The sequence below is a fragment of the Arachis hypogaea genome, chromosome 2 (genome assembly GCF_003086295.3).
Source record: "Arachis hypogaea cultivar Tifrunner chromosome 2, arahy.Tifrunner.gnm2.J5K5, whole genome shotgun sequence".
Classification (NCBI taxonomy): Eukaryota; Viridiplantae; Streptophyta; class Magnoliopsida; order Fabales; family Fabaceae; genus Arachis; species Arachis hypogaea.
Genome location: NC_092037.1, coordinates 91,774,883 through 91,793,440, shown reverse-complemented (window position 1 = coordinate 91,793,440; position 18,558 = coordinate 91,774,883). Strand labels below are relative to the sequence as shown.

General features: G+C 34.4%; 2 protein-coding genes across 9 annotated transcripts; one reads left to right on the top strand and one right to left on the bottom strand.

Annotated features, from left to right (window-relative positions):
• Positions 1-789: 789 nt before the first annotated feature.
• On the bottom strand, positions 790-4,697 carry LOC112750942 (uncharacterized). 5 transcript variants are annotated; one of them, XM_072220248.1, is made up of 5 exons: positions 4,168-4,696; positions 4,001-4,043; positions 2,834-2,955; positions 1,736-1,812; positions 790-1,148 (listed from the first exon to the last, which is right to left on the bottom strand). In XM_072220248.1, the coding sequence occupies exons 2-5, from the start codon at positions 4,031-4,033 to the stop codon at positions 1,012-1,014; spliced, it is 369 nt and encodes a 122-aa protein (XP_072076349.1). In that variant the 5' UTR covers positions 4,034-4,043; positions 4,168-4,696; the 3' UTR covers positions 790-1,011. The 5 variants fall into 5 exon arrangements, with proteins under 5 accessions (XP_072076349.1, XP_072076368.1, XP_025655666.1 ...); XM_072220267.1 differs by having other exon boundaries at positions 3,668-4,043; positions 4,283-4,687; XM_025799881.2 differs by having other exon boundaries at positions 4,283-4,687.
• A 159-nt stretch (positions 4,698-4,856) lies between these two features.
• LOC112750920 (inosine-5'-monophosphate dehydrogenase) lies at positions 4,857-9,399 on the top strand. Of its 4 annotated transcripts, none has more exons than XM_025799846.2 (6): positions 4,857-5,189; positions 5,796-6,581; positions 6,677-7,129; positions 7,626-7,805; positions 8,194-8,451; positions 9,143-9,399. In XM_025799846.2, the coding sequence occupies exons 2-6, from the start codon at positions 6,033-6,035 to the stop codon at positions 9,212-9,214; spliced, it is 1,512 nt and encodes a 503-aa protein (XP_025655631.1). In that variant the 5' UTR covers positions 4,857-5,189; positions 5,796-6,032; the 3' UTR covers positions 9,215-9,399. The 4 variants fall into 4 exon arrangements, with proteins under 4 accessions (XP_025655631.1, XP_025655625.1, XP_025655639.1 ...); XM_025799840.2 differs by having other exon boundaries at positions 5,791-6,581; XM_025799854.2 differs by having other exon boundaries at positions 4,857-5,193.
• The last annotated feature ends 9,159 nt before the right edge of the window (positions 9,400-18,558 follow it).

Sequence of the window (18,558 nt, the reverse complement as noted above, 5' to 3'; positions counted from 1 at the left end):
TTTTTTTATTTTTCTTACATTTTTCAAATACATTGACTAAATTAACTATATAAAACTAAAAAATATTAGTAACTTTCTTAAATTGTTTTTTACTTATAAAAATTAAATAAAAAATATATTAGTGATTAACGTGTCACATAAGTATATTCTAAAGAAGAACCATTAACAGAAAGATTAACCAGTCTCACAGTTAAATATCAAAGATCAAAAAAAAGAAATTTTATTGGATACCTTATAGTTTTAAAAAAAATAATCAAGAATCAAGACGAGTATTCACCCTTTTAAAATTAGTCTTCAAAAAGACAACTTTAATACTAATTAGAATAGAATATTAAGGGCGTTTACAAACCAAAAAAAAAATGTTAGAGATAATTTTGATTTTAACCCGATATCATAGGAACCAAATCAATATTAATCCCATTTAAATATTTGTAATTGAATTTTTATATTAATGAAATAATTTTTAGGTTCCACCAAACAACATCATTAAATAAAAACGGAAAAAATTAATATTTATTTGTGCGTAGGTTTCACATGTAATATTCTAAGAATATTGTGAATTTTAAATGGTAAGAAATCAATGAGAAAGTTAGTAAAATCATAAACACAAACAATACTGTAAAACTGGACGCTTTTAAATAACAATACCCTAGGCCTGGGTTATAGTAATTTGCACCAATGAGACTAGAGAAGCAAAGGCAAACATGGTTGATAACCAAGAGACCTTTTGTACAACTATTGGTGTAAAACTAGTTCTATGCAAAATAAAAATGTCAAGGAGCATGAGAATTTGGTAATCAGAAGTCATTAATTTGCTAAAGAAAAAATTAAAAGACTAGTGTATTAACCAAAGTAACAAACAAGAATAGAAGGTCCCTTGTCTTGTCTCCAGCACATCATCATTGAAAGCAAAACTGGCTTTTATATTAATGAACTTTTGATACCAACCATACACAGTGGGGAATCAACAAACCACAGAATAACAACCAAGTATATAACTAGAAAATACTACTATTCAGAATCATCAATCTCTACAGTCTCGCTCTTTTTGAAATCACTGATAGCCTTATCAAAAGTGCTCCTTACATGTTGGCAGATAAGCATCAGATCATGACATGCATCCTTTAAAACTTCTCGTGCCGGATCCCCTACAGTTGCATAATGATAAAGCAATGAACACAATAAGACCAAATGAATGATAATTGGATTAAATCAATAAATTTTATGGGAATGCCTGCGGGTATTAACATGTCCTCAATCTATCTCCCAGTCAATGCTATATATATGATTTTTGAGCATTGAATAGGACTTGATTCACCACACTTTTCTCAAAACACTCATTTCAGCCTCAAGTTCAATCATGCATAAGACAACAAATTAGACTTTACTCATATCTTCCTGAAATGGCCAGAAACCACCGTAAGAGGAGCAGCTAAAAAAAGAAAAGAGGATCAGATTAAGACCACTTAAATGATAACAAGATGAAATTTGAAATGCCAAGAAAACGACAGGATCAGGCTAGGAAAATTGCCTTAGATATGAGATGATGAATAAAAAGGTGCTGTGAAAAACTTTGCAGAAAAGCAATCATGATTAATCATTGTCCTCTCATCTTTATTAGGTGAAGAGATCTAGTTCACAAGTTTTTACAGTTGAACAAATGATAGATGAATAATGAAGTTAAAGAAAATCTATGATGATACCTACTATAGTTGAAAGGCATGCCATATGTTACCTGTTGTCTGGACTCTGATGTTAACGCGGTTATCTGACGGATGAGGAATGCTGTACCCACAAAATGTAACTCTTGGACTGCAAGAAACATTAATGATATCATCTCATTAGGATATATAGTACTAAAAATAAAAGCTATAAGTGAAGGAGAGAGAAAGAGAGATGCAAAACCTAAACTAATGGATAATTAATTATGTGCCACAAAAAATACAGAGAGAAATCAATAGCAATAGAGATATTATGGCTCAATCCCCCGTCCTCTCCAGTCTCCTCACAGATATGTGGGAGAAATTCATGCTTCCCAATAAGGATTCAGTTCAGTTCATATTTATTTCAAGAATTCATTAATTCTTTTGGGTGAAGTTTGACAAAGTCTTACACTTGCTACCATTGGTCTAATGCAACCCTCCTCTTTATCATGGATAAGGACCAAGCATGTAAAGATTTATAGTAAAGCAGAATCTAGACAAAGTTTGATTGGTCATTATAAGGAAGACATGAATTCAGAGCAGCATGCTGCTTACTTCTTTATTTTGGTGGTTGGAAAGAAATGCCTCAAATTCAAAGGTATTTCCTGGCACTAAATTAATTGTTGGATATAGAGCTTTTGCATTGCTAATGGATTTTTCTGACAAAGTTGCTATAAGGCAACCTTGTATGATATGCTATAAGGCAACCTTGTATGATATTGCTTACAAGGACATATATCAAATTCCATTGACTGATTTTGAATATATTTCTAATATAAAATCAAGGGATAACAGGAACCAATTGAAATTGGGACAAGCATAGTGTAATGGTCCCTGGGTGATGACATCTGCAGGGAAATGTGAAACAGAAGGGATGTGCGACGTATGTGTCAAGTTTGTTGTAACTAGTAAGAAGGGAGAATATGGAGAGCAGTCAGTTAGGCATCTAAATTGGGAGATTCTTGGGGTGTGTAACTGCTTAATGCTCCAATAAGATTTCTTTCATTTTCAGCTATATAGCTATAGCTATATACTGTTTCTTTCATTTCTGTGTCATTTTATGTAGTTTCCTCTCAAAATGGAAGAATAAATTCCTAAGATTAAAAACACATGGTTTTCACACTACTTACTCTTGATTTAATGTGAATCTCATAGAATTTGCAAATGTATGATCCTCATCTGCCAGAGAAAAAGTTGATTTACTCTGATCAGAGTGTGACCCATGCTCCATCACTGACAAGTGACAACTAATCTGAAACATGACAAAAACAAAAAAAAATAAATAATAAGTGAGCTTCAAAAATAATAATTCTGAGTAACCGTCATGAAATAGAGCAGCAGCTACTCTGGCTAGGGGTGTGTGGTTTGCTGTTTGGTTTGGATTTTAGAAGGGAAAAAAAAACATCCGCACAAATTATACATAAAATATTCAATTTGGTTTGGTTCAGTTTTTCAACTTTTACGCTAATTAAAAAAATATGTTCTAAAGGAAATTTATCTTCATGCTTAATGCCATCTTTACCACTCTTTTCAGAACAACACAACAAAGAATCATAACAAAAAAATTTAAATAAAATAATAGTAGAGAACCAATATTCATATTTGCTATGACTGATTTATGATTTATGGCCAGAGATTCCACTTTTCTTTTAAAGCACAAGTTATAACAACATGCGACATCTTGAAACCAGGATCACTCAATGGGTTGAGCTTCTTTTATCAAAGCAAATCTTCTAAAAGTACTAGCCTCTAATTTCTTTTGGCAATGGGTTTAAGTGGCAAAGTTCGTTCTATAAAGAGTAGAACCTGTGGCTAGTGTTTAGTGGTTACTTAAGGCAAAGGTTACCAAAATAAAAAAGAATAAAAACAGTGAAGTAAGTCAGCAAACAGAAACAAAAAATTACACAAGCAAACTAAAGAGAAAAGAAAAACAAAAGTAAAGAAGAACCAAAACACCACTCAACTTGATTCACACAAAGGAAAATAAAGTGAAGTTCTTTGATCTAATCAAATCTTTGGTGTTAAGTGTTAACTCAATCTTCCTTCCATCCCTCCCAATGATAATTATTGTTCTTGTTCACATTGGCTCTCAGAGATCAAGCTTGCTATGTATTGAATTGACATTGATACACGCATAGATACATACCCAATAAACCCAGAAGATGCCCATGGCCTCATTAACAAAGCATGCAATAAGTTCCAAAACTTTTTAACAAACAATTGAGGCCCATGAGTATCATCAGGAATTCCTCACTTAATTAGTAAGGAAGGTAATAGATCTGCATATTCAAACTTGCCTTTGTGGAATTTATCTTCATGCTCAATGCCATCTTTACCACTCTTTTCAGAACAAAAAAGCAAAGAATCATAAAAAAGAAAATCAGAATAGAAAAAAAGTAGAGAACAAATAATCAGAATAAAAATTAAAAATCAGAACCAATAATCACAACAAATTGAAAATCACCATAAGCAATCAGTAAATCAGTACCAAGAACCAATCATCATAACGAACAGAAAAATCATCAAGTCACAACCTAAAAACAATTAGAAGTCAGAAAAATAGAAAAAAATCCCAACACCTAGGGAGGACGACACGGCGGGGCTGGACGGCGAAAATAGGGACTGCGCGGATGGAAGGGGCTGCGAGACCTTGAAGCTTGAGCGACGGCGGAGTGGAGGGCGATACGCGGGGGTACTGGTGCGTGCTGCTCTGGCCTGCTGCTGCGTGGAGCCGTGGAGGACGAGGGAGAGAGAGAGAGGTGCTACGAGGAAAGGAGAGGGAGAGAAAAAGGCCGCTGGTATGAGTTACTGTTGTCCGGCGGTAGACGGAGGAGAGGGAGGACGACGGCGCTGTGAGGAGGTCTGGATTGGAGGGAGAGTTTGTGGCGCTGGGTGAGGGGTGAATGAACGCGAGTGTTCTGTCTAATGGAGTATGGGGAGTACATTAGGGTTTGGGTAATTTCGGGGTAGTTTAGGGATTTCATGGTTAGATTAAGTCATTAAGACAACATATATGTAAAATATATAAGTATTTTTAAATAAATTATAATAATTTTGATATTTTATTGATAAAATATAAATTAATTTTTTAATTATTTTTAATATTTATCTTATTTAGATGTGTTTAAATATATTCAAAAAATATTATTTATTAGAACCCAGTACATAGACATGATAAATCAGAGTAGTGTTCATAGTAAAATCTAATACAGCCCCAACCCCAAACCCCTCCTCTCTGAAACTGAAGGGAAATTTGGGAATTGAAAGAAAAAAGAACCCTAGCTCCCCATTCCCGCAGCCACCGCAGCCACCGCAGCCCTGATCGTTGTCATCGCCACTCTTCTTCGCTGGGTATAGGCGTCTCCTCTGTTCGAGCTCTCTCCCTCTGTGTTCGCCGGTGTTGCCGTCTCCTCTGTCGTCGCCGTCACTCCCCTTCCTCTTTCCGAGCTAACTCTGTCACCCCGTTCCTCCCTCGGCGTCTCACCGGTAGGTAACGTCTTCTTCAGTTTCATCTTTATTTTCTAGTTAATTTTTAAGATTCTGAGTTGAGTTTGTGTTCCGAAATTGAATTCTGAAGTTATTGTTGGCATGAAGTTTTTTAGTTGTTGCAGTTGGTTCTGTTGCTGCTGAATGCTACTTCACTGTTATTACTACTTTGCAATCATATAATTTCTGTTGTTACTGATTTTAAATATAAAATTGTGGTTGATGATCGCTGAATTGTTGCTGAATTGTCACTGTATTCTTGGTGTTGATTGAATCATTGAATGATTAGTTCACTGCTGGTTTTGATAATAAGCACCATTATTACACCTTTGCTTTTTGCATACAAGGTTCTATTACAGTCAACTTAAAGATATGGTTTCTGCTGCATTTTACAATGATTTATTTTTTACACTGAAAGTTTAGTCCTTATATTTTGTTTAAATATGTGTTTTCTGCCAGAAGTTGTAAGATATCATTCTCAAGAGCTATTTGTACCTGCTTTAAGGAAATTTTCCTATAATTCTTAAAGGTTTATATGGGATATCTTTGTGGCATCAATGCATTTCCTTGCATCTGATATAAATTATTGTGTTTTGTTTAGAACAGGTATTGGGGTATCTTCATTTATTGTGTCTTAATTAAACCGGTTGAACCAGTGAACAGTTACCTTACCTGTTCATTGACTGGTTCAGTTCTCACAACCTTGCTCATCTCCCTGCTCAGTGCTCACCTACGCAAACGAAACAACTTAAAGCCTATCCATTGTGACTATTATATTATTAGTTATTTAATATTTAATATTCCCCGGCAACCACAACCACCACCACCATCGCCGCCACTGCCATGGACTTCACTCCGCCGCCGATCGAAGACGGTTTCACGGCGGAGAAGCTATTCAACCAGGGCTTCTCCTACACCTATGATGACGTCATCTTCCTCCCTCACTACATCGACTTTCCGGCGGAGGCTGTCGATCTCTCCTCCCGCATCTCCCGCAATGTCCCTCTCTCTGTCCCATTCGTTGCTTCTCCGATGGACACCGTTTCCGAGTCCGCCATGGCTGCTGCCATGGCCTCTCTCGGCGCCATCGCTATTATCCACTCCAACATCTCCCCCGCCACCCAGGCCGCCATCATCCGCTCCGCCAAGTCCCGCCGCGTTCCCATCCTCTCCCACCCGGTCTTCCTCCCTCCCTCAGCTTACATTGACTCCCCGGACGACTTTGCCGATTCTCCCTTCATCCTCGTCACAGAGTCTGGCAACTCTAAGTCCAAGCTACTCGGCTACGTGTCAAAAGAAGACTACATGAATCAAAGCGACAAGAGCTTGAAAGTCCGCGATTACATGGCTCCCTCGACACCTATTACGGTGCCTTGGAGCCATGACTTGAAGGCAAGGACGAATACTTTGCTTTCATTAAATAAAATCTTTTGGTGTTGTCTTTCTTTACATTATCTAAGTTTTTCTGCCTCCCATACTTTTTGAAGGAAATTGACAAGGTCTTGGAGGAGAAGAAGGCGAATTTCGTTGGGCTGGTGAAGGACAACGAGGTGGTTGATGTGGTTACCAAGGATGATGTTGAGAAGGTTAAAGGGTACCCAAAGCTGGCAGGGCCAGGGTCGTTGGGTGCCGACGGGGAATGGATGGTTGGGGCAGCGATAGGGACAAGGGAGCAAGACAAGCAGAGGTTGGAGCACTTGGTGAAGGCTGGGGTTAATGTGGTGATTCTTGACAGCTCACAGGGTAATTCTAGTTACCAATTGGAGATGATCAAGTATGTGAAGAAAGTGTACCCGGAACTGGATGTGGTTGGTGGGAACGTGGTCACTATGTACCAGGCTGAGAATCTGATCCAAGCTGGTGTTGATGGATTGAGGGTTGGTATGGGGTCTGGTTCAATTTGCACCACACAGGAGGTTTGTGCAGTTGGGCGTGGTCAGGTATGAACGTTATTTTGTTTTATTTTATTTTTCAATTTGATGTTATCTTTGATCTTTGCTGCTTGTGTTAGTGTTTGTTGATGGCCTGGAGTTTTGAGCTGTTTGTTAGATATGAGTTTAGATTGTGATAAATTTGGATAGTTCTTATGTTTTGAGAAGGTTTGGTTCAGTGATTAGGTTGAGCTTAATTGCAGAAGAGGTCTTGCTACTCAGTTGTAAGGATTGTACAGTATTAACTTATTAAATGATTAGAATTGCATTTGTTTGAACAGTGTTGACTTATTGAATAGTATTCAGTGATTGGGTTTGCATTTTGCTTTAGATGGTGATGTTTTTCTTATGGAATGACGAAGTTTAAGTAGTTTTGACTTTGTATAGATTGTTAATATTGCATTTACGTGTTTGGGAATTTTCAGTCCTGCTTTCTACCCTGTTCTCAATTATATGTTCTGGCTTGCGGGTGCTAAGTTATCAATATTGACTTCATGCTTTTCAGGCAACTGCAGTTTACAAGGTTGCATCTATTGCGTATAAAAGCGGTGTTCCTGTGATTGCCGATGGTGGCATCTCAAACTCTGGGCATATTGTCAAGGCTTTGTCATTGGGAGCATCTACAGTTATGATGGGAAGCTTCTTAGCTGGTAGCAATGAGGCTCCCGGAGCTTATGAATATCAGGTATGAATAAAAAACTGGGTCAGGCTCTGCAACAATAGCTGTGATATAATGTGGATCAGTGTGATGATAAAAAAAAAAATTACTGCTTAGAAAAAAGATGAAATTGTTAAGAGCATCAAAACTCTATGCTCAGAGGAAAAATATTTTTATATATTTAATTGTTTTTGTATTTGGTGTTGACACTGAAATGGTAGATGAATAATTGGGAAGAAACTTTGGGGGTAATTCATGATTAATATTTGTTTCAAGTCCTTGGTGTACTTGAAGGGAAAAGATTGCAATGTTTTCGATATTTGACTTGGCCATTCTAGTTCTAACAAATAAACTCTTGAGCTATTCTTCTTCCTTGCCTTTGGTTAATATGCATAATTGATTTTTACTTCACCAGAATGGTCAACGAGTCAAGAAGTATAGAGGAATGGGTTCACTAGAAGCTATGACTAAAGGAAGTGATCAAAGATATTTGGGTGACACTGCAAAACTAAAAATTGCTCAGGGTGTTGTTGGAGCTGTTAAAGATAAGGGTTCTGTTTTGAAGTTCCTACCATACACCATGCAAGCTGTCAAGCAAGGGTTTCAAGATATCGGTGCCAACTCTCTGCAGTCTGCTCATGACCTCCTCAGATCCAAGGTGTTAAGGCTAGAGGTACGGTTATCGTTTCCTGTTATCTTCATCATTTCTACACTAAATACGCTAGTTCCTATTTTCTCAACCATTTACCCTTGAACTGTAGTTCTCTACAGGGGTTTTTTATTTTTAATTATTTTATTGTTTTCAAACCAAACAAAGGGAAAAGGAGTAAAAAACATTTGTGTTAAAATTTTGCATTTTCCTAGAACACGTTTAATGCATGTTTTGAGATTATTCCCTACGGCATTTTTAGATTTCTACAACTTCCTAACATTATAGATTGAAATGAGTGGTTTGTAAATGTATTCCAGAAGCAGGCAATTATTTTACCTCATATTTTAGGTTTTGTTCTCTTTCCGTTCGGAAGAGTTGTTCCCATACAAGTTAGGATTCAAAAAATACTAGTGTTCTATACGAACATGCATCTTGAATTGAAAATCACAAGAGGAAAAAAGCACTATCTGAAAACACACTTTACTCTAAATTGTGTAAGGGGAATCAGATGTGTTTGCCTGCAATTGCAACCTCGTCGTCATGGAATTAACTCAGGAAACAATAAAATATGGTTTATGTTAATATTGTCGTTCAGATTGGTATTATAAATTTTATAAGCTTTTCTGAACTAATGTTTTTCTGAAATACTTCCTAAGACCAAAGGGGGAATTTACTCAAATTTGTTTCTCAATACTTGGTATGCTCTGTTCAGGTTCGGACTGGAGCAGCGCAGGTTGAAGGTGGAATCCATGGTCTGGTTTCTTATGAAAAGAAATACTTTTGAAGTATGAAACCATCCAAAATGGTTGTAAGCCATGGTAGAAATTATTGTTGTAAGTTTAAAAAAGGGCATAAAATGTTACTCGGGCAGTCACAAGTTGCTGCCAATGATGTTATTAGAAATCGAAACATTGTGGATGATGGTGGCCACACCATTATTTTATGGGATTAATCCGAGTTATTTTTAAATTTTTGTTCAGGTTTTGATTCCGTCATAGTTGTCTTCAAGGTTCTGAAAACCGGTTCGAACCGGCCGGTTGAACCGGTCGAACCGTGAACCATTGACAAATACGGTTCGAACAAATCCTATAACCGGAAGATTGGAAAACCGGAGTTGGACCGTTGAACCGGCCGAGAACCGGTTGGTGGAACCGAACCGTGACCCAGCCAGTTTTTGAATTTTTCCAAAAAACGGCAGCGTTTCCTTCGTGCAACCCTAACACCCTAAGTTCCCTAACCATTACCCCTCCAGAGTCTTCCCTATACTCTCAACGCGAAGCAGAACTCCCTTGAGCTTCTCCAGTCCTTTGTCGTCTCACCGTCATAGAAGCCACCGACGCAACTTCCGTCCAGCCACCGTCGCCGCCGTGCCTCCATCGCTGCCAATCCATCACCGCTGCTGCTAGGGTTTGTTGGAGCTGCACAAAGCCATCGTCGTCGCTGTCACGTGAGGAAGGAAGCGAGAGAGACCGAAGCTACGAGAGAGGAGAAGTCACCCCGCCGAAAGCCGTTGTTGAAGACCCCATGATAAAAGCGGTTCCGCTTGAATCTTTGAAAGTTGTTCTGATTTTTCCACTATTGTTGCGATTTGCTACTTTCTTTGCAATTGTCTCTAAGCGTACCTGATTTTTTGGATTTAGAGTTATTTTTTATTTTTTATTGAATTTTTGGATTTGAATTTTGAATTCCTGCTTGATCTGCAATTTCTGTTGATTCTTCTAGTTGTTGTTATGGTTGAAATTCAAAATTAAAATCTGATTCTTCTTCTTCATCAATTTCATATTCTGGACTTGTTGATTTGTGAGCTGATCTTGTGAAATTGAATTTGTGATTTGTTGTTGGATTTGTTGCTAAATTGCTTGTTGAATCTGGCTAAATTGCTTGTTGAATATGAATTTGCATTGATTTCGGCCTCTCTTTTTTTCTTGAATTTCTCTTGATGCTGTTGCAATTTCTTGTTCTGTTGATAGCTGTGATTTGGTTGCTTCTTGATCGATTTGTGGTGGTTGCTGTTGTTGCCTTAGTCTAGCTTTAATCTCTTCCCACTCAATATTCCATTCTGCAATAGAACACAATTTCGAATGTTTCCAAATTGGCAAATGGATTGGGCGCCTTCCGTAACTGAAACCATCTCTTGAATGTCCCTTATTTATACTCTTAAAAGACTAAGAAATTCTGCTAGGCATAACTAGTATCCTTCCTAATATTAAATTGTAGCATGTAGTGGCTACTGTTTATGAATATAGAAGTATACAAAATCAGCAGAAGATGCTGTTGCTGATATTCTCAGAGCAGGTGTTTTATTTGCCATTTTCATTTCAAGTGGATGAATGATTTCACTTAATTTAATACACAATTTTTGTTATTGGTTTATTTTTAGGTGTGGACATTAATTGTGGAACATATATGCTTAATAAGGCAAAGGATTGTGAATATGAATGAATGTGATAAAATTGTGAATATGAATAAATATGATTGATGATAAACTTGGATGTTGACATTTTATGTTTGGTTGGATGTTTTTGTTATTTGACTTGAATTTGTATTTGAATGAGATCATAACATTTTGGTATATGTAGTACTTTTAATCTGGATGATATTTTAAAGTTTATATTAAACTATAATTATATTTTAATGTGTTTATTTATATTTTATTTATTATTTTATTATAAAACGATTTTTTCGATTCAACCACAGTCAAATCGGTTGAACCTATAAATCAATAAACCAATAACTAAAGCGGTTCGATGACCAATTCGGTTTTCAGAACCTTGGTTGTCTTGTATTTTAAATAGATGTTTTAGTTGGTTATCCTTTTTGTGCCAATCAATACTTCTGGAGTACTATTTGAGGTTTCATGGTAAATTTTCTTGTTATCTTCAATTCATTAGATTTACATATTTTTATTTTTAAATAAAACTTCTCATAATTGAAATTTTATCAGTGACCAAACAAGAGTCATTTTAATAAGCTAAGTAAAATAGAATGGTCTGTTTCAGACTCTTAGTTGTCTAGCCAAACGGGTCGAAAGTTAACGAAATTGATATCTTTATTTGTGATATTTTGTATTTCTTTAAATTTTTTTAAGTTAGAAAGACGGAAAATTTTTTAATCAATTTGGTATATACCTTGCTATCTTGGAAAGTCAATTTTATGTTAAAATATGAATATATGTTATGATTATTGAACTTTATGCGGTGCGTTTCTTATACTTGCATGTTATTATAGTAGATAAAAATATGAAAACAAAACAAAAGCAATAAACAATCGTGAATTTACGATGAAATATGCAGCACTTTTTTAAGAAAACTATTCATGAAAAATGTTGCAAAACAATACAAACAATCTTGTCTAATACACAGATCGATATCACTGATCCATTAGAAAATAAGGGGAAAATGAGTAATGACCATGGTAAAATACAACTATTGTCTATTGAGATTGTTTACTTCATTGAGTAGCAGAGACATTTAAAGTTTATGCATTATTAGTGATGTTGAGTGATGAGTTCAAGTGAGTATGTAGAGAAAATCTAAAGGAAAAAATGAGTTAGAGTACTCTTTGAGTCCTGAAATTAAGCATTTCTAATTTTTTTTCTCGTTGAAATACCAATAAAGAGAATAGTTAAAATGTATTTTAGGAACATTAACCTAGTGTTTTTTTTTTATTTCAAAAACAAGAAACTGTTTTAAAACCGATCAACGGAAATGGCTAAAATAGTCGAAAGGTTCCAAGGTAATCGAAATGGCTAAAATAGGAGAGATGTTAGAATTAACTAATTGATTTTGTATGATGACATGGGTTAGATTTGAGAAGCTAAGAAAATATTCATTTGTAGCTCTATCTAAAGATAATGGTACTCCTAACCTTTATTTCTAATGTAAATATTTTCTCGTATTTGTCTGAAATTTTAATTTAATTTCAAACGGTATATTTGTTTGTTTTGCAGATCGCAATTAACTTAAAAAAAATTTGATTGTTTGCCTCTTTCACCTGTGCTTAGTGGTTCCACCCTGAGTTTAAAAAATTTGGCACCAATTATATTATTTTAATTTCAATGTTATTTTTTGGGTAATTGAAATTCTGAAGCAGCTAAGTATTGCTCTGATGTCCAAGGGTATGTGTTCCATTTCTTTAATCAGCTAGACATACTTGTTCAATGATACAGTTAGCTTTGGATCTCCTAATTACTTAAAATGTTTGGATCTTTGTTTGCAGATTTATGCATTTTGTTGAAAAGAGTTCATATGAATAACTTTGGAGAATCTATCAAATTGCAGGTATTTTTAATGTTCAGTGAATCATGATGTTTATGGGCTAGAAATATCCTTTCTTATTGTTTCAATCTACAGAAATGTACAGGATATAAAAAAAAAGCATATAAATGGTCATGAAAGAGTTTGTGTTATGATGATGGATTGATGCTGCACCAGTTTTTCTTTCAAATGAATCTACAAGCACCAGATCTCCGATTGTATTGCCTGCTGTGCCACTCCTCGTAGCTCCTCGTAGAAACATTGAAAATGTATATTTATTTTTTGTTGTGTTGACTATTGAATTTTTAAACTTCTTTAATTGTCGTATGTTAATTTCTTTTGTCGTTGAATTTCATTGGATCAAGATTTTATTAGTTATTGTGTATTTGTGTTTGTTGATTTCAACGTCATGACTGTGAAATAGTATGGTAGTATTTTTTTTGAATTGATTGAAAAACCGAATAAACCGAACCAAACCGAACTGCATGTTAATTTAACGATTGGATCGGATGACTTTTCTCTAAAAAATCGAACCAAACTGCACCGCGAACACCCCTAGTTCGAACCTTTCCAGTGGGGTTTTATGAATTCCACTAGAAAGGACTTCCGCGGTTCACATGAACCTGCACGGTTCGTTTCTCTGACCTGTGTTTGGGTTGCATTGAACCACCCGATTTTCAACATATTTGGTCGTTGTTGACCGGATTATTTGCAAGAACAGTCCGTGAGGTAAACTAAACCGGCTAGACTACCGATTTATTAGTTTTTTTATTGAACTGATCGGTCTGATAACTATGGTTTTAGTACCTAAGGTTTGGGGTTCTCTTTACCATAACTTCTCATACCAGACCAACCCACTAAAATACAAATAGGGATCAGAAATGTGGTCAATATCACGAAGAAAAAAGAGAGACCGTCTATACCTAAATAAAAATTGATGTTTTCATAAGGAAGCCATCGAAGGCTTTCCACAAATTGAGATTTGGCCGTAGAAGGATCGAATTGTATCCGAGGAACAGGGGAATACAAAAAAGTAATAAGAGAGGCACACAGACCAATCAATCGTATCAGTCGTATTCTTGAATTTGGAATGAAAATAGGAATAATATCAAAATTGTTCCAAACATTTTTTTTGGGTCCGAAATGGTACTTAACGTTCCATTTAATATTAAAATCACCCTTTTGACAAATTTACCCTTGGTGAGTCTCATCCTCTTCATTTATACCTCTCTCTCTCTCTCTCTCTCTCTCTCTCTCTCTCTCTCTCTCGCTCTCTCTCTCTCTCTCTAGCATCCAAAGTTAAATTATTTTGTCCCAATTACGAGGGTTAGCTGAAACTGGGTTGCTTTTGGATCTAAATGTGAGATCCAGACTCCTTTTGGGCAGCATTCGACTTCTGTTGGTGCCAAGGTGCCGCCATCCGAGTTCCTCATGAGGAGGTGGGGGTGATACCTACAATGAACTTTGATGCTTAAGTTTGCACGGGTTTTAGACAAGTTTTTAGTAGATTGGGTTCTGAATAAACATGAGGGTGTCAGTGTATTTATAATAGAATTGATAACCACCTTTTAGAGTAGTTCCACCTTTGATGGTGGATAACCATTTTTTTTTTTGTTAGGGAGGTTGTTGAGATCTCTCTTCTAGATTAATAGGAGATATCTTAGGAGTTAGTTACTTATTTAGATAAGTAGAGCTAGACTTACGTCGCCGTGTCCGACCTCTATGAGGTCAGGTAGGGGTATATCGGAACGATGTCTGTAGGTTGGGCTTTATTCGTTTTTGGCCTGACTAAATTGTGGACTTGTGCATGAATAGTGCCCCTGCTCGAGGTCAAACTTTACGAAGTCGGACTCGAGTAATTAGATGACCAAGTCGAAATGTTGAGTTGTGGAGAAGTTTTTTAGTAGTTTGAGGTTTAAAGCCATGAAGATCAATTGACTCGACGTGATTTGAATGTTGTAACGTTTCGTACAACTCATTTAGTTCGAGTTGTTTTGAGGATGCATGACTTGTTTTAATATAAATCACCATTCTGAAATTTATTTTGATTTCGTCCAGGTGCAACTCATTTTGCCACTGTCTTCATCAAAAAGTGAATTTATAAGCATTGGTTGTGGATATTTTACTGGACACAAATTAGGAAGGAGTGCTAATGGTAGAGCTGTTAGTGCAATTATCTTAGACAACAAATTTTGGGATGATTGTTTTACTGCATACAAACTTATGAGTCCGTTGATTAAATTGACGAGGATTGTTAATGCTAATGATAAACCATCATTGGGATATGTCTATGAAGATATGATGAGGACAAAATGCAATCAGAATGTTTAGTCATAATAAGACTGCATATCAACCTTACACAGAGATTATCAACTCAAAATGGGACAAACATTTGAAAAAAAATTTTTATGCAGCGACTTATTTCTTGAATCCTGCCTTCTTTTTCGATAAAAATTATAAAGAAACACCTGATGTCATGCGAGGTTTACTTGATCTTGTTAGACTGCATTAGGAGGTTAATAATTTAGATTCAGTTGAGGTCATGAAAGAAATACACTTGTATAGAGATCAAAAGAAAAGTTTTGATAGACTTAAAGTTTTTTTTAGCTGCAAAAAGACTTCAACCTAGTAAGAATATATATTTAAGAGTAACTTATTTTATGTTTTCATTTCCTTAATTTGATAACTAATAGTTGGGTTATGGGATTGTAACTTGTAGATGAATGGTGGAGGTTGTTTGGTGGTTTTGCTCCATGTTTACAAAACATGGCAGTTCATATTCTTTGCCAAGCATATGCTTCTTCGGAGTGTGAAAAGAATTAGAGTCTCTTTGATCAGATTCATACAAAAAAGAAGGAATAGATTGGAACATGATAGGCTAAATGATATTGTGTATGTTACATATAATTTGTATTTTAAATCCAGGTAATATATGTTTCATACTTTCATTTCATATCATCATTAGAAATTGTTTAGCTAATATGTTATACTAAGTTTATCATATATTGTATTTAATTTGTTAGGAAGGAAAGACAAAAAAGAAAGTAAAAGGTGCAACATGATCCAATTGATTATGAAAGTATTGATTTGGTTAACTTTTGGGTGATAGAAGAAGTTGTTGAAAAAGAGTATGATCTTCCTAGTAATATTGAAGACTTGCTTCGTGAGTATTATAGTTTATTTTCTGATCATTTACTACAATAACTTTAATCACTAATTTATTGATAATGTGTTATATATTTCATTAGATGATATTGATGCCGATTTAGATTAAAGTGGTAGTGGTGGTAATAGTAGTAGTACATTTTATGCTGTACCACTTGATTTTTCTGGTCCAAGTAGTGGAAATGAAGGTGATGATATCAACGAAGCAAATCTGTAGCAAGTTATGGTGGATTTTGATGATTAATGACAAATTTAAATGTTGGCATCTTGATTTGATTGGTTGTTTTTGTTATTTGACTTTTAAATTTGTATTTGAAAGAAATCATAACATTGTGATTATTATTTATATAGTATTTTTAATTTGAATAATATTTTAAATTTATATTAAACTATAATTATGTTTTAGTATGCTTCTTTAAATATTTTGAAACACTTAGCAAGTACTTTAAAATTGTCCATTAAGCACAGATTGTAATGATTGTGATTAGGGCTGGAAGTGAGTCAAGTCAGCTCATGAGCTAGCTCGAACTCGGCTCGTTAATAGCTTGATAAGCTAAACTCGTGAGCTAATGAGCCAAGCTTGAGCTTGGAATTGAGCTCATAAATTAAATGAGTTGAGCTTGAGTTTGGATAAGCTCAGCTCATTAGCTCGTGAGCTGGCTCGATTATATATATATAATTATTAATACACATATCCTATATGCATTTAATCTATACTTTTAATATTATATATATACATATGAAATAGTAATATATAATTATATATATTAATGATCTTAATTATTTAAAATTTTATATTTATTTATTACATATAATTTTAATGTAGGACATAAATAAAATGTTTATATTTATTGATAGATAAACTATATAAAGTTGTTCTTTTCAAATATTTTTAAAAATATATAAGTTATAATTTATTAATATAAATTATAAATTATGTATTTATGTTTCTATTATTTGAGCTAGTTCGTGAGTTTGAGCCAGTTTGTGAGCTTTCGGTGAGTCGAGTTTGAACTTAAGAAATAGGCTCGATTGTTAATGAGTCGAACCGTGAAGCAAACTCAATTTTGGTGAGCCGAGCTTGAGTTTGGTCTAGCTCAGCTCAGCTCGGCTCACTTCCAACCCTAATTGTGATGTTTATTAGTTTATACTCCAGGGTATTAAATTAGCCATAATTAGTTAAATTAAAAATACTAATTGAGAGTCCTGCAATAAGTTCACATGCAGCAGAGCAGTATATATATATATCACAATTCTTTGCATCAATAACAGAATATATACTCCATCTTCTCTCTCAATACTCATCCCTCTAACAATATTTAAACAGACGTACGCTAACAAATTCTCCCTTTTTTATACTAAATATATTATTGATCCCTAACATGTTTTTATGTAACTTTTTAGGTACTTATCCACACAATACAGAATTACTAGAAGTTAAGAAAAAATAGGAGAGAGAAAGAAAGTATTTGACAAACAAATGATATACAAGTCAGCCATCCTTAGTTCTACCATGCATGCACGGTCCACTTTTCCTAAAGCAAGCATGCATTGCATTTGCATACTTTAATGACTCTTATCACTTTTAGTATCTGATATTTGAGTTCAAAAGTAGATATTTCTATTAGATATTTTGGTAATACGTTATACCTTTTCTAGACTACTGCTCCAATTTCAATTATTACTTGTCAATTTTCTCTTCTTCTTTTTCAAAACAAAATTTGGAATATCTGCTAGTTTTAATATTAAGGAAATACTAAGTTACTAATTAGATTTTTTAATGATTATTGTTATGACAATAGCCCAACATTATCAATCCAAAAGAGTGCCTCTAGTCCAACATTAAAATTTGGGTTATGCTAAGTAACCAATAATTTTTTTAAATGACATAAACAACGAACCTTAAATTTTATTATTATTAGATATTGATTCTTTATGCCACTAATTAAATTTAGAATTAATTTACTTTTTAACCTCATTATTCACATTATTCAGCAATATCATTGCCTACCTATATTTTTTCTTAAAATTTTTAACCAAAATATTTGACATGAACTCAACGTAATATTTTTTTTAAAATATTATTAGGAGGTCAATACTTTATATATATATATATATATATATATATATATATATATATATATATATATATATATATATATAATTGACTAGTGTTAGCCAAATATAAAACAAAACAAAAAATGTTGATTATTTATGATTTTTAAAGAAGTTTTTTTATATCAGTTCTGATTTGGAATAAAAACACAATAGAGACTTATTCACAAAGATAGTAATTGATAACTATTGAACAAGCTCCCAGTAAAAACTTTTTCTTCAATCATGTCAATTTCACTTTCTAATTCATCATTCAAGAAATCAATTTTTCCAATTGGTGGATGAGAATAATTTCAACAGCTCAAAGTACCCTCATTCCATTTCTAAATATTTCTATGTATAAGTCATCAATTAAGGACTGTTCTCTCTTATTCTATTACTAATTAAAGTATTTGACTCTTATATAGATACCCATGTCTTTCCAATAGAAGAAATTGGGGGAATAAAGACACTTAAAATATGTCACTGACTCAAGCCATCTCCGTTTGGAATCACCAGTGCAAACAAAAAATTAAAATCTTCTTGTGTTGCTAGTTATATACTTTAACAAAATAAATCATTCAACACTTAAGAAGTTTTATGATTGAAATTA